The sequence below is a fragment of the Crocodylus porosus genome, unplaced genomic scaffold (genome assembly GCF_001723895.1).
Source record: "Crocodylus porosus isolate Cpor-Errol unplaced genomic scaffold, CroPor_comp1, whole genome shotgun sequence".
Classification (NCBI taxonomy): domain Eukaryota; kingdom Metazoa; phylum Chordata; order Crocodylia; family Crocodylidae; genus Crocodylus; species Crocodylus porosus.
The window spans coordinates 47,734,962-47,748,694 of NW_017728947.1; the positions used below are offsets into that span (position 1 = coordinate 47,734,962).

Sequence of the window (13,733 nt, forward strand, 5' to 3'; positions counted from 1 at the left end):
AAAAAAAAAAAAAAAAAAAAAAAAAAAATCTCCTTTCTAGAAGTTCAGACTTAGAGACAGGCTACCCCTAAGTATGTTCCTTTCCAAAGAAAGGCTAAGTTTCAATATATGGCAGTCCCTATTACTCACTGGTTCAGGAATGCTTCTGATCTACCTTGTACATGCTACTCAAGACTAAAGTCAAGAATAAGTCACTCTTGATGCTCCAGAAATAGCTTCTCCAAGAAAGTTTTTTTAAGGTGTTAACAATCTCTCAAAATAGTCTACCAACAAAACACTGAACAGCTGGAATACAGGAACTAAGAGACATTGGGAGAGTCCTGGTGCCATCCAGTAACCAATTCAATTTAGTTTTATATATTTCATTAGTTTATTGTCACTCAAAAAGAACCAACGGAGCATCTAGTCTCACCTCCACAATGTCACAAAGGCCCCTAAATTTCACCCAGTTATCTTTGGGAAATGAATCCAGTAACTTGTGCTTGACTAAAGCTCTATCACAGCAGAATATACTTTTCAGCACTGAATGAACTCATGTATACTAAAGAAACTACAGGCAGTCCTTGACTTACAATGTTTTGCACTTACAACATTTATAAATTGACACCCGCTTTCAACTTTCTGATGTCAGTTTCAACTTTACAACACTTGATCTGATGCGACTCCACACGAGCAAACAAGTTCGCTGTGTCATCCATCTCCCTGGAGAACATCTGTCCAAATTTCCTTAGACACTTTTTTTAAGAAAGCAGACAAGACTCCAGAAAAACCTGCAGCTAAGACTCCTGAGAAGACTCCAGCCAAGAACCCTTCTAAAAGTCTGGCAAAGTCACCTCAAAGAAGTCCATCCAAATCAATATGATTGCTATTTACAATATAAATACATTAATATAGCTATATTAATCATGTATAATTGACTGAATACAAAATTCTGGGTTATTTTTGGTGAAAATAGGGCATCAGGCCTTGGTTCAGGAACCAATCCCCCATTTCTAATGTTGTTTCCTATGGGACTTCATCATAAGTCCAAGGACTGCCTGTACATTGCAAACTAGCAAATTGCCTATCAAGAACAACAGGGGAGGGGGCTGTTGGGGACGGAGCCCACGTCTGGCCCTGCTCCCTCCCCCGCCACTGCTTCGGGTCTGGCCTCATTCCCTTCCCCACTCCCCAGGTCTGACCCGACTCCCCCCACCTGCTTTGGGTCCAACCCTACCCCCCAACTGCTTTGGGGCTGCTTGGCCTGTGTCCACCTGCCTCCCTGCTCCCCTCCCTCTGTCCTTGCCACTGCCTCCCCCTCCCTGCCAGCTGTTTTGGGGGACATCTGAGCCAGGCAGCAGGAGGGGGTGCCACGACTGTGATTCCCCCACCCCCCTTCACCCTCAGGCAGGGATGCGTGGCGGGGCACCGCTGCTTGGATGGCCAAACTTCTCTGGCAGCAGTGCAAACTTGAGCCCATGCAGCCCAGACTGCCCAGCCAAACACCGTCAGCCCTCTTGGCAGCGCATGCGCAATTGACCAGAAACGTTACAGGCAGACACACACAGACACAGCCTTTTATGATATTAAAATTTGAACAAAGCCCAACAAAATACATTAGCTATTTCTTGTATGATTTTACTTACACACCTTTAAATTTTCTAAGCTTATTTAAATAAGAGATTTTTCAGTGTTTGACAGGAATAATAATAATAATAATAATAATAAACTCATTATCTAATAGCAAGCAAAAGGTAATACAAACTTGCCACAGTATTGGGAAGATGCTGAGCATCTGCACCACAGAGAGATCGTATAAGAATATGTAGTATTCTGGGAGGAGGAAGAACTGCTCAGATGTTATAGAATAAAAAAAATAAGGAAAGCGTTAGATTATCAGGAAGAGCGGTTCAAGATTGGAAACCTAGAATTTAAAAAAAAATTGTGGTTTAGTGTTTAAAATAGTGCAAACCACACTACTGAAAGCATTTAAAGCTGGACAAAAGACCTGGAGAGCTTACTGTAGGGAGCAATCCTCCACAGGGATAAACTAAATAACTTAATAAAAAGTCTTTTCCACCTTGGACACTGAAAAAACCCCCCAATTGTTGCTCACCTCGGTTAGTGGGACATTCCACAGGCTAATGTAATTTTATACAATGCTAGTGAATTATTCAAAGTGCTGAAAACTACTGAGAAAAACCAGATGTTCACAGCTGCTGCCAGTGTGCCACAAAATACCATTGGACCATGATATTTGGCACTATAGTAGGAAACCCTCTTAAAATCTGTTTAGTTTTCATAATAGTATTCTAGAGCATAGCCCTGTGCTTCAGTTGTACAGTCAGCAAGTGCTCATGGAGAGATTCTACTTCATGGCACTGCGTGACACGTGGCAGAGTCGTAATGAAAAAGAACCATGGCCTTGATTCAACTCCTGCTAGATATAAGGCCAGGTTAGAGTTCTTAAAATGTTTCCCTGCCACTCCCGTGCACACCCACATGGTGCAACAACTCAGGCTGGCTATTTACATTTAGCAAAAGTACTATTTCTAATCTTGATGATAGAAGACCTCCTCTTCGCACAAAAACCATGAACTGGACATGACCCTTGGACACAGGAGTGCTACACTACATCCAGAGTAAGCAGAAAACTGCCTGCTCTTGAGAGAGTGGTGTTTCTATCACACCATTCCTCTAGCGCAGTGGTGGGCAATTATTTTAGTTGGAGGGCCACTTAAGGAGTTTTAGTGAGCGGTCATAGATTGGCTCAGCACTCTGACTCCACAGCAGCTCACCCAAACAACCTAAGTGGCCCCTGTATGCAGTTGGGTGGCTGAGATGAAGCCATGGGCAGGCGGGGAGCAACATCCAGAATCGGGACAGGTAGGTGACCAGGGTCAGGGCTGGGATCTGGGTTGGGATCACAGGGCGGTGACAGCATGGGGCTGGGGCCCAGGACTGAGCAGCAATCTGCTCCCTGCATGTCCCTGTAACAGCTGCCAGTTCCACAGGCAGGGTCATGCAGGGAGAAGATTGCTGCTCCGTCCTGGGCCCCAGCCCCATGCTGTCACTGCCCAGGAATCTCAGGGCCTCCATGAATATTGGTTGGGATCCATACAAGCAGGGTGTGCAGCTGGGTGGACAACATGGGGCCACTGGCAGGCAGGAAGCAGCATCTGGGAGCAGGATGGGCAAGCAGGGCTGGGGATAGGGATTGCAAGACAGTGACAGTGTGGGGTAGGAGCCCATGGCAGAGCTGTGATCCACTCCCTGCATGCTCCTGCCTGCAGAATGGCATCCAATAGTAGCAAATTTTGGTCAATACTGGCCTAAAAAATAGATTCAAACTAATATTCTAGAACTCTTTAAAATGTGAATATTCCAGAGTACATCCCCCCCCCCCCGGATTAGATCGCTCTCCTATGAAAACAGCTAACATCCTCTTTTTAAAAAATTTTAAAATCTACATATTTTGAAATATATTCAGAGGCAACTAATAAGCTCCACTAATCAATCTGGGACTTTGAGAGCTTAAAGTACAAGTTGTATCCAATGCAGCAACCATTTTAAATCTTATGAAAACTTTTGTCATCTTAATTCTTTGAGAATGAGAAGCTGTTTTCCATTGGTCATTGCAAATACAAAGGAAGAAAAATTGCACAAGTCCTGCTGAAAATTGCTTCAATTAGTTTAGTAACTGGACCACAATGACAGGCCCATTCCTGCCAGTACTTAACAGTCAGACAGAATTAAGGATATTTTGAAATGCAGTTTGCTGTTCTGATTTATTCAGCTGTTCAGAAGTATGACAGTTGCCATTTCAGTTAAATAACTTATTGAACACCCGACTGCCTTCCCCAACCAAATATAATGAAATTCTTGTTCCTGAAACAGCCTCTTGGAGCAGTAGTTAAGAAACATAAATAAGCTCTGAATTGTGAGGATGATTCAGTGATATGGGTGAGCAATTTAAGTTCTGTTTAGCAAAACAGTTTGTCTATTTATTGCTGCAGGAGACATATTGGGCCCTGCTGGAATTAGTTGAGATTTTTTTTTTTTTTTTTGCAGATGGGGGTTTCTTGGGTTTTTTTTTTTTTTTAATTAAAGTTGCTTTTAAAACCAAAAAAATCCCAAACCCATTGGCAACTAACCCATTTCTAACAATTTGTGAAGCACTTTTGGGTGGACCCTATGTCTCATTTTAATTGCATCTTCTTTGAGGCCAAAATACACTTGCTGCCTGTAGAGATACTGGATTTCCTCACTGTAAGCAACACCCTAGCATGGATTACATAGTTTGTGGTGCTAGAACCACCATTTATCTGCAGATACTTAAAACTGAAGCTCTATTTACATATGTCCTTTAAAAAACCCATTGTTTTAAGAGAGGAAATTGGCTAGTAAGCTCACCAGGCCACTGAATCATTTCTGAAGAGTAACCAGGAACTGGTATGGAGACAGGGGGGAAGGGGATATCTGGAAAGGGAGGCAGGAGAGAAGGGAAACTGAAGATGAAGCATTTTAAGGAAAGAAGGGAGAGAGATGAAGGAAGTTTTGTTCCTGACACTCAAAATGCTGTACAACCACACTTTCTATTAAACATCATAAACTCCCAAGGGGGAGTAAAAGTAAAGGCTCTTAAGTTTTATAACATCGAAGGCAAGGGTTCTCAACCTTTTTTGTACCAGGACCCATTTGTAAATGTTGATGGCCAGTCCTGACCCAGTAAATAGTTTAAGTAGAAAACAAACCCCTGGCCCTACTGTTGCCCTTCACTCCCAACCCACAGTCCCTCACCCCCTAGCCCTGCTAGTGCCCCTCAGTCTTGCTCACGCTGCTCGCCACCCCACATCTTCTCTGGGGTAGAGCCACAACCTAAAGGGAGCAGTGGCAATGGCTGGGTCATGGTGGCAAGGTAGAGCCAGGGCCGTCCCTAGGGGGAACAAATCAGGGCAACTGCCCTAGACCCTGCACTTTAGGGGCCCCTCCGCAGAGCTGGGCAAAACAACCACAGTGACTTTGTGCTGCCACCAGCTTTGCATCCAGCCACTTGGCACCCCACCCCCCACCGAATCCAGTGCCAAATCAGGCATGTCTGGCTGGTTGGCACCCCTACCCTGAAGTGACAGCAGTGCAGCCTCTCCCCATTGCCTGTTACTCCTCACGCTAGTGGTGGTGCAGCTGGCATGGGGGTCCCAGCCATAGCAGCAGCAACAAGTCTTGCCACCCCACTCTGCTCTCCAGCACCAGGTCCTGCCTGCTGGGCCACAGAGCCAGCTCCTGCCTGTGCTGGTGAGCCCCACGCCCACTGTGGGCACACAAATCTGAGTGGCATGTGCCTACTCATACCTCCCCAACATTACCTTTGCCCCCCCCTGCCCTCGCAACGCATTGTCTATGCCCCTCCCCCCACCCCATAGACTTACCTGTAGGAGCTGCTCTTCACACTGCCTGGCTACCACATGCATGTGTGAGCACAAATGCACATGGCACCTCCTGCCTGAGTGCATTCCTCCTGGCTCCCCCCAGTCCCAAGCAGCCTCTTGGAGGCTGGAACTCTTTTTTGAAAAATGTACGCAAAACAGGATCCATTTTTAAAGTTAGTTTGTGACCATTTCATATATTCTTGTAACTCACTTTTGGGTCGTGACCCATGGGTTGAGAAACACTGATCTAGAGAATTATTTCTAGAATAGAACAGACCCCTTAAGGTAAGCACTGAAAACCCAGTTGTTTTGAAACATGTCAGCATGAGGCTGAACAAGTCACTGGAGATTTTCCTGTGGAGTTTGGGATGACCCTACTGTCTGCTGGGAAGTTCTCTCTAAATCACAATTATTTGCAAAAACAGCTGAGTGTGTTCTGGTGTCCTGACACAATACAGCATAGGTAACTGCCCCCGCCACATGTCAAATGCCTTTCAAAACAGAATTGTAATACTTATTCTTTACTGCCCCTCTTGGGTGGCTAGTAATGTTTTCAGCTGTTGTCCCCTCTGGAAGTGGATACATTTCAGTAGTAAGTGAAGTTCTCCTTACAGCTTGTAACTTTCCGTAGAAATTTCAGGATTTCCAGAAGATGCCATTTACAAAAGTCACCAACTTAATATAGGGGAGCTATAAAATTTAGGTACATATGACACTATCTTCCCAGGTACGGTGGAGAGGGCACAGTAAGTCAGTCTGCGGTCTTACCTTCGTCTAAAATATGACTAAGGAGAACAGCATTTTACCTCTTGGACAATTTTGGATCATGGACACATACTTTTACTACACTCACATGGTAGAAGCCAGAAACTGTGTGTAAAATGATTTATTATAATAGATTAGATAGAATGGGGAGAAAAAGATCTTAAAATTCCTGTAGGAGTTGACTTTTTTTTTTCTCTTTTTAACTGTCTCTCACACACATGCACACACTAATTTTTGTGGTCCAACCCCATCTACCGAAGTTAGACTAACTCCTTGGTGCTTTTCACTACATCAAAAGAGAATATATGCTTCAGGTCAGGTCCCCGTCATTCCTGCAGGGGAAGTGAGGCGAGGGAAGAGACATAACCAATACCTATATTCATGGATCTGTAAGTTGCATAAAAGGCCCCAAGTTTATTGCTAGTAATGAAAGTCTTGAAAAGTTATTCTTAGGTCAAATTCTAGAAATATTTAACTGGTAACGCAAAAAATGGACCTGGGATTCAAAAACATATTAGCATTTAAGACTGTTACATAGGACTCCTTGAGGGAACAGCAATACGGTCTGCAAATAGTATGATGTATATTTGAGGTAAGCATTATTTACCAGCCAGGCCATGAGCTCTGCTAAACTGTTAAAAGAAAAAAAAAAATGCCCAAGTTATAAGAGACTAAAAATTGCATGTTCTTATGCTGTAAGCTTCCGGTCCTTACAGCATTTAACATTAAGCAATTAGTTTTGTAACCAAAGTGTTGTAAGCATATTGACACACATTCTCTAGTAACAGTGAGAACTGTTGGAACAAAAAGTTGACAACAACACTTTATGATGGTTTTTGCCAACTGTACTTATCATTTATAACACAGATTTTCATCTGTTCTGTCCCAGGTTCAAGACTGCCCTTTCATAGGGAAAGTCAGGAAAAGAAAAAAAGAAAAAGGAAATCATAAAAAAAAAAAAAAAAAAAAGAGAAGAGAGAACATGTGCATATAATCCTGAGATAGAGAAAGTAGTATCAAGATATTGATGTTGCCATCATTCATAAGTTCCATACTGCAAATCAATGTACAGTCACGTTTAATAACCAACCAAAAATTAAAGACCGTATTTTCTCCAGTTTGCAAAGCCTTTTTAGAAAGCTATTCATGCAACAGCTGTTAACTTCCACAACTCACTAAGCCAATCCTCTACATGCAGATATGAAATAAAAATAAACCCTTGTACTTATAAACGTTAGTTATCAATTGCTTCACTATATAATACAAGAGATCATGAAAGATCATTCTCCACTGTATGCAATACAAATAAGAAACATATTTTAAAGAGTGAGGGAGGGTAATCAATCATTGGAACAGTTTAGATATTCTAGTATTTGAAGTCTTTAAATCAAGATTCAGTATTTTTCTACAGGCATGTTCTAGTTGGCATGCCCAAGTCAACACATGGGAGGGATTGGCTAAAGAAGTTTTAAGGCCAGAAGTCTGATTACTAGGTCATATTCCACAAATTCATAATATAGTTATGACTGAGTGTGGCATCTTGAGGCTTTTTTTTTTTTTTTTTTTTAAATGCTAGCTCCTCCCCTGAATCACAAACTCACCTGCTTCTGGATCTGGAGGAATTCGCCACATATACAAGTTGAAGTCATCTGAGCCCGAGAGGATGTACTGAAAAAAACAAAAAAAAGCAAATTATAATGTGGCATTGTTTATGTTCTTTTTCCTAAAGACTGAGATTATTCCACTCCTTTAAGTCCTTTCAGTTTACTTATTTCCAGGTCTGAGCTAGCTGCCTCTTCAGGTAGGAATATTAGGACTGAGGATGGAAGACAACAGGAGTTAAAAGCCAATGTCTGCCATCCATGTTTTAGGATTAGTCTGCTAGACATGTCAGTCTCTGTTGTACATGAAGCTCCAAACCTCCAGCTGTGTCCTAACCCCCAAAGATGTTAAGCCTCTTCTTCCTTCATGGCTTTCCCAGGAAAACTGTTTTTGATGCCAGAGGCCCCACCTGCACCCCTAGTAATCACAAGTCAATCATTGTTGCTAAGAATCCTTTAATTATTTTCTAGAGGAAAAGCTAACAAATTCTGGTGTCTCCCCAAGTTTCAGGGCCTGCAGCAAATACATCTAACACAACACCCTTTCTGGTTTATAGTTTTGCTGGGGAAATTATTAAAAGGCCCCTCTTCTCAGCTGCCTATAAGGGTATACAAGCTCCTTACATGTACAAAAATATATTTCAGATTGCTTTAAGCAGTCTTTACTTTGTAAACTAAAAATGCACAGCATAAAGATGACAAGGGGATACTGAAAAGGAAGAACAGCTCTCTTCTTGCAGTTGTGACAAAACACAAATTACCCCTTATAACATCTGCCAAGCATCTCTTCTTCTACAACACGATCTTTAAATCCTCTCTTTCAACCTAAAGCATGGACAAGAGGACACAAACAAGTGCAGATTCTGATCTCGCTATACAGAGGTTAAGCTCACATTGCTGAGGTCTGCTGACTTGGGTATTCATTCACATCAGTGTAAACCTGATCACCTTATCTTCCCCCCCCCCAAAAAAAAAAATCACTCCCCCCTTTAGGGTAAAGGGGTAATAAGCAAAGAAATGGGAGTAAGCCTGCACTTTTCCTGACCCCCAAAAAGATGAATTCTACTTGTCTGGCTCATATTTTACCAGTTTCTGGTCTACGTTCTCCAGGGATGCATAAACTCATGCAACAGAGTGATAATGGACTGTGAAGGGACAGTTCCTGAGATCTTCAGAAAGGCTTGAGAAACAAAAATAAAAGCCAGACTAGTACAGGGGGAGAAGGGAAGGAGCACATATCCTCCTAACTGTTAATAACATTTATTACTTTTCTTTTACAGGCTGTGTACATAGGGGCAGCAACGCAACACCAGACTTCTGGAATTTCCTTACCAATACCCTCAAGCCAACCATTCTTTTCTTCTTGCTATATCATTTTTTAAGGCTATATGGGTATGAGTAAGCACCTATCAATTCAATTCTGCCTGTTTGCTGCCTGCATTGCTTCAACACCAGTTAACAAAACATATATGCACTGGCTCGGTACTGCTGAGACCCTTCCGTTTGTTGCCAAGTCCTCCAAAGAGAGTAATTTCTACAAGTTAACACACTGAGGCACTCAGGCAGCTTACCACTGCCAAAATGACCTACTAGTGCCAGAAATATAAGTGCTTCCCTCTCATTTGACAGCTTATAAATGTTTAACCCACAACAGGCTGAGCTGCTTTGCCAGATCTACACAAATAAGGGTTCATGCAGGCAGCCTCCCAAAATCCAAAAACAAAGCAGTTCTACACAAAGTATTTGTTGTATAAGCAAAGGATACATGAACCGTTTTGTTGTTCTTTAAATTATACAAGTCATTGCCACCACAGAATTTGGAATTGGAACTTGCTATAGGGTATAAGATTGCCCTTGTTTGAAAAAAAATGGGGAAAAAAAAAAATATCCTCAAAATGCCTTAAAGAATGGCTTAACATTTTAACAGCATTTCTCCCACAGAACAAAAAAAGCTCCAAACAGTTATGCCCTAACTTGGGCTCTCTTCCAAAACTGTTTAGCATCTCACCTTTTGCTCTGAAGGTCATAGGTACTACAAAAAGAATACATCAAAAGGATTAGTTTTAGTAATTATGTATTAACTATATATTAAATAGAAAAACCACACCCATACAACCAACCTGGGAACTTCATGATGCACCAGGCTGCAGCCTTATAAAAGACTCTGGCTTAGGAGCAAACCTTCTTGAATACTGCTCATTTGAATTAAGGCTTGAATAGATCAGAACAAACATGGGAGGAAAAACCTGCACAGCGTATATAGGCTTGGTAGTGCTACGCTGGTTAGCTCTGCAGATGAAAGGGACTTGGGGGTCATGGTTGACCACAAGATGAACATGAGCCTTCAGTGTGATGCTGCAGCTAGTAAAGCGAGCAAGACACTGGCTTGCATCCATAGATGCTTCTCAAGCAGATCGCGGGACGTCATTCTCCTGCTGTACTCGGCCTTGGTGAGCTGGAGTACTGTGTCCAGTTTTGGGCTCCGCAATTCAAAAAGGATGTGGAGAAGCTTGAGAGGGTGCAGAGGAGAGCCACGCGCATGATCAGAGGGCAGGAAAACAGACCTTATGATGACAGGCTGAGAGTAATGGGGCTATTCAGCCTGGTAAAGCGCAAGCTCAGGGGTGATCTGGTGGACACCTATAAGCTTTTCAGGGGTGCTCACCAGGATCTGGGGGAATGACTGTTCACCAGAGCCCCCCCCAAGGGATGACATGATTGAACGGTCACAAACTCCACTGTGACCGGTTCAGGCTGGACATAAGAAAGAACTTCACTGTCCAAGCCCCCAAGGTTTGAAGCAGACTGCCACCTGAGTCAGTTCAAGCACCCATTTTGAACACCTTCAAAACACATTTGGATGCTCATCTTGCTGGGATCCTATGATCCCTGCTGACTTCCTTCCCCTGGGGTGGGGGGCTGGACTCGATGATCTTCTGGGGTCCCTTCCAGCCCAAATGTCTATGAAATCTGACCCCAGTTGTCTTTCTTGCCTAGTGCAGGGGGGCTGGACCAATAACCTTGCAATGTCCCTTCTAGCCTCTTACAATCTAAGAATCTATGAAAAGGCAAAGCTGAGGGGAAACACATGACACTATAAGCTGCATCTGAGTAACTGCACTCACACAGGTCTGTGTTCCAGGGAGTCAAATTGGCTGTAATTTGCAGGTCAAGGAGCTGAAAAATAAAGGAGTCAGACCCAACACATTTTCTCTGAAGCACAGACTTTAAAGTGAAAGTGGAGCAAAAGGGTGAGTCATTCCTCTCCAGGGAAAAAGTTACATCTCAAAGTAAGGACTAATAGTGGGGTAAATTGCTAGTTGTGCCCCTGCTCCTCTAATGGATTTCCTCTGAGGATAGCTCTTCGCTCAATGCAACGTAGCTCCTCCGCCACCTCATGGCCAGACACTAAGGGCACGTCCCCATGAGCAGAAACTTGTGTTTCCCTGGGGACAAACAGCAGTGGCACCATGTGTGCCACTACTACACATCTCTGGTGAACACCCGTGCCATGTATGCTCTGGTGCACAGCATGTTGCCTGGGTGGGGTAGGGGCAGCTGGAGCCATCAACTGTGCTGGCCTCAGAAGCCTTACTTGGAGGCCACATGCGCCACCCCACTTGTTTTAGGCATGGTTTTTTTTGGCCCTGGGATCTCCTGGGGAAAAACAAAAAAACAAAAACAATAACACCTCATGCTGCAACTTAGCAGTGCAGGGAACACCCGTGTGGTGCTGCAGATGGGTCTGCGGTGCTGCATACCACACATCTGAGCTTGTCTGGATGCACTAAAGTGCCTTACAGAAAAAGGGGAGGCTGGGAAAATGGATCATTTATCCACTTTTCATGAAAAAAGTTCACTATAGAGTAGAAATCCAGAGTAAATTAATTGATATAGTAATAGTGCTATGTGGACACCTCATAAGCTAAAATTGGATGAGAGGGTTACTTTAGGAGTTTCCTGTTTTTAAACAATCCTACTAGTCAGTCACTCATATTGCTAACACACTTCTTTTAACTCACTGACATGCAAGTTCACAAGATAAGTCAGTGGCTGAAATGTAGTGGTCCAGACAGATACCAAAGCTGCTGACTGTGCCCTGGTATTTATACCTTGTTACAGAACAGCACTTCCCTCTGAATCTCCTTTTACAAATAGAGATCTGTGTCCAGCCTTACAGTAGAGAAGAAAGTCATCAAAAGGCTATCTACAGTGTCTACAGCCTGGCTGGACAAATAGAGATGTGAGCTTCCTTATTCATCCTGATCAGAGCACAGCTAATGGGGGAAAACATGCCATACCCCACAAGAATTCTCCATTTCTGCCATAGGAATTACCATTTTGTTGCAGCCAAGCCAACATAGCCAACATTTTGTTTTTCATCTCCCTGCCCTGCTAAGGCCGCTCTAAGTTGCCTCTTGGCTCAACCAGGTCCTCTCACAGTGGCACATTAATTTGATTGCAGCGCAGGCTTCCTATTCCAAGCAGCAGGGGGCAGGGACCAGGCCTGGAGTCCAGTTCTGATCTACAGGCTGGGGAAGAGCCAGAAGTTTAGTTGCATTTGCTGGGCTGCTTGAAAAACATTACATCAACCAAGGCTTCAAGATGAGCTAATGAACGAAGCCATGTCCTTGCTCTCCCTTTTCCATAATAGATTTAGAGGGGAAAACTAGTTGAAATATGTGCTATCTGTACCCAAATATAAGAGCCAAGGCCTGGAAAGAGCATAGCTGGGCTACCTGCAACACATGGGGGATGGGAACTGGAATGAAGAACATGTCATCCTAGAATAAGTCAATAGTTCTGCTGAATCTAAAGAGCTGTTGCCATGGAGTATGCAGGGTCCTGATTATATATTGATGCATGTTGGAGAGATACTAAGCTAATTTATAAGCGGGGGGGAGAGATTGTTACAGCATCTTAGTGTCATTTAAATTTTGGCTCTCTGGTTCTGAGGGAATGTGAAAAAATAATTCTTAGCATAGCATCTTCTACTAGCAGACTTGTAGAGTAACCTCCATGATCATCAGGAGCGTGAGCAGGCAAGGATGAAATAATGTGAGCTTGCCGGGGACAATTAAGGGATAAATGGTGGCCCTGAAGATAAAGGGATGCAGTGCGATTCCTAGATCTGACCAGACACTGAGGGCGGAGCTCATGGGCTCAGATGTCTGTGATGAAGGCCTCCACCAGTATTAAAAACACCTGCTTCATAGCCTGTATTTTTACATTTATATTTGATCAGTACCTCAGATATTAACATCCAGAGTGTTCACACACACCAGATTAGGAGAAAAACATTTGCAAAGAATTAGCTTATAATGAAATATTTTAAAAGGGAAGAGTCAGCCTCGGTCTATGACTAGCTGTTAGCGATGACAGGAAAAGGCTTCCAGATGACTACAAGCTGCTGATTCAGAAGTTTTCCTTAGAAGGAAGAAAACTCGCAGGCATAGTTAATATCTGCTGCTGAAAAATGCACTGATTCAATCTCAGAGCTTCAAGTATGAATAAAATGCTTAGTATGAACAATCATCAGAAATCTGGCAACTGCTCGTAAACTTACACTCCCCACCCATTCCGCTACAGCTTTTCCCCTTTTCTTTCACTCTCCCCATGGATGTCATTACAGGCAATACAAGTAAGTGGAGATATGATCTGTTACTGCTGCAGTCCCATAATAGTAGCATTAGCACATGCTGGAAACCACTATCTTCATGATATTTTCTCCTTTAGTTATAACAGTCTCTTTGAAAGCTTTCTACATCTTACAATCGGCATTTCTTTAGGTTCTGCTGCTTTAGGACTATGGAATATTTAAGGAAGATTAAGACACAGTCAAGATTTATCCTGTGAAAATCCACATTTGTCTGCTGCTCTATGGGTAGTGATTATTTTGAATTCAGGTCAGAGATTATTTTAAATCTTTAGCTCTAGACAAGGGACAAACAGTTAAATA

General features: G+C 43.0%; 1 protein-coding gene across 6 annotated transcripts in view; it reads right to left on the reverse strand.

Moving 5' to 3' along the window:
- DCAF5 (DDB1 and CUL4 associated factor 5) overlaps positions 1 to 13,733 on the reverse strand; it is a 100,773-nt gene that overhangs the window by 21,401 nt on the left and 65,639 nt on the right. For all 6 annotated transcript variants that reach the window (XM_019551735.1, XM_019551736.1, XM_019551739.1 and 3 more), the window contains one exon: positions 7,775 to 7,841. In XM_019551735.1, the coding sequence (XP_019407280.1) occupies positions 7,775 to 7,841 (67 nt within the window). The remainder of the gene's footprint in view (positions 1 to 7,774; positions 7,842 to 13,733) is intronic.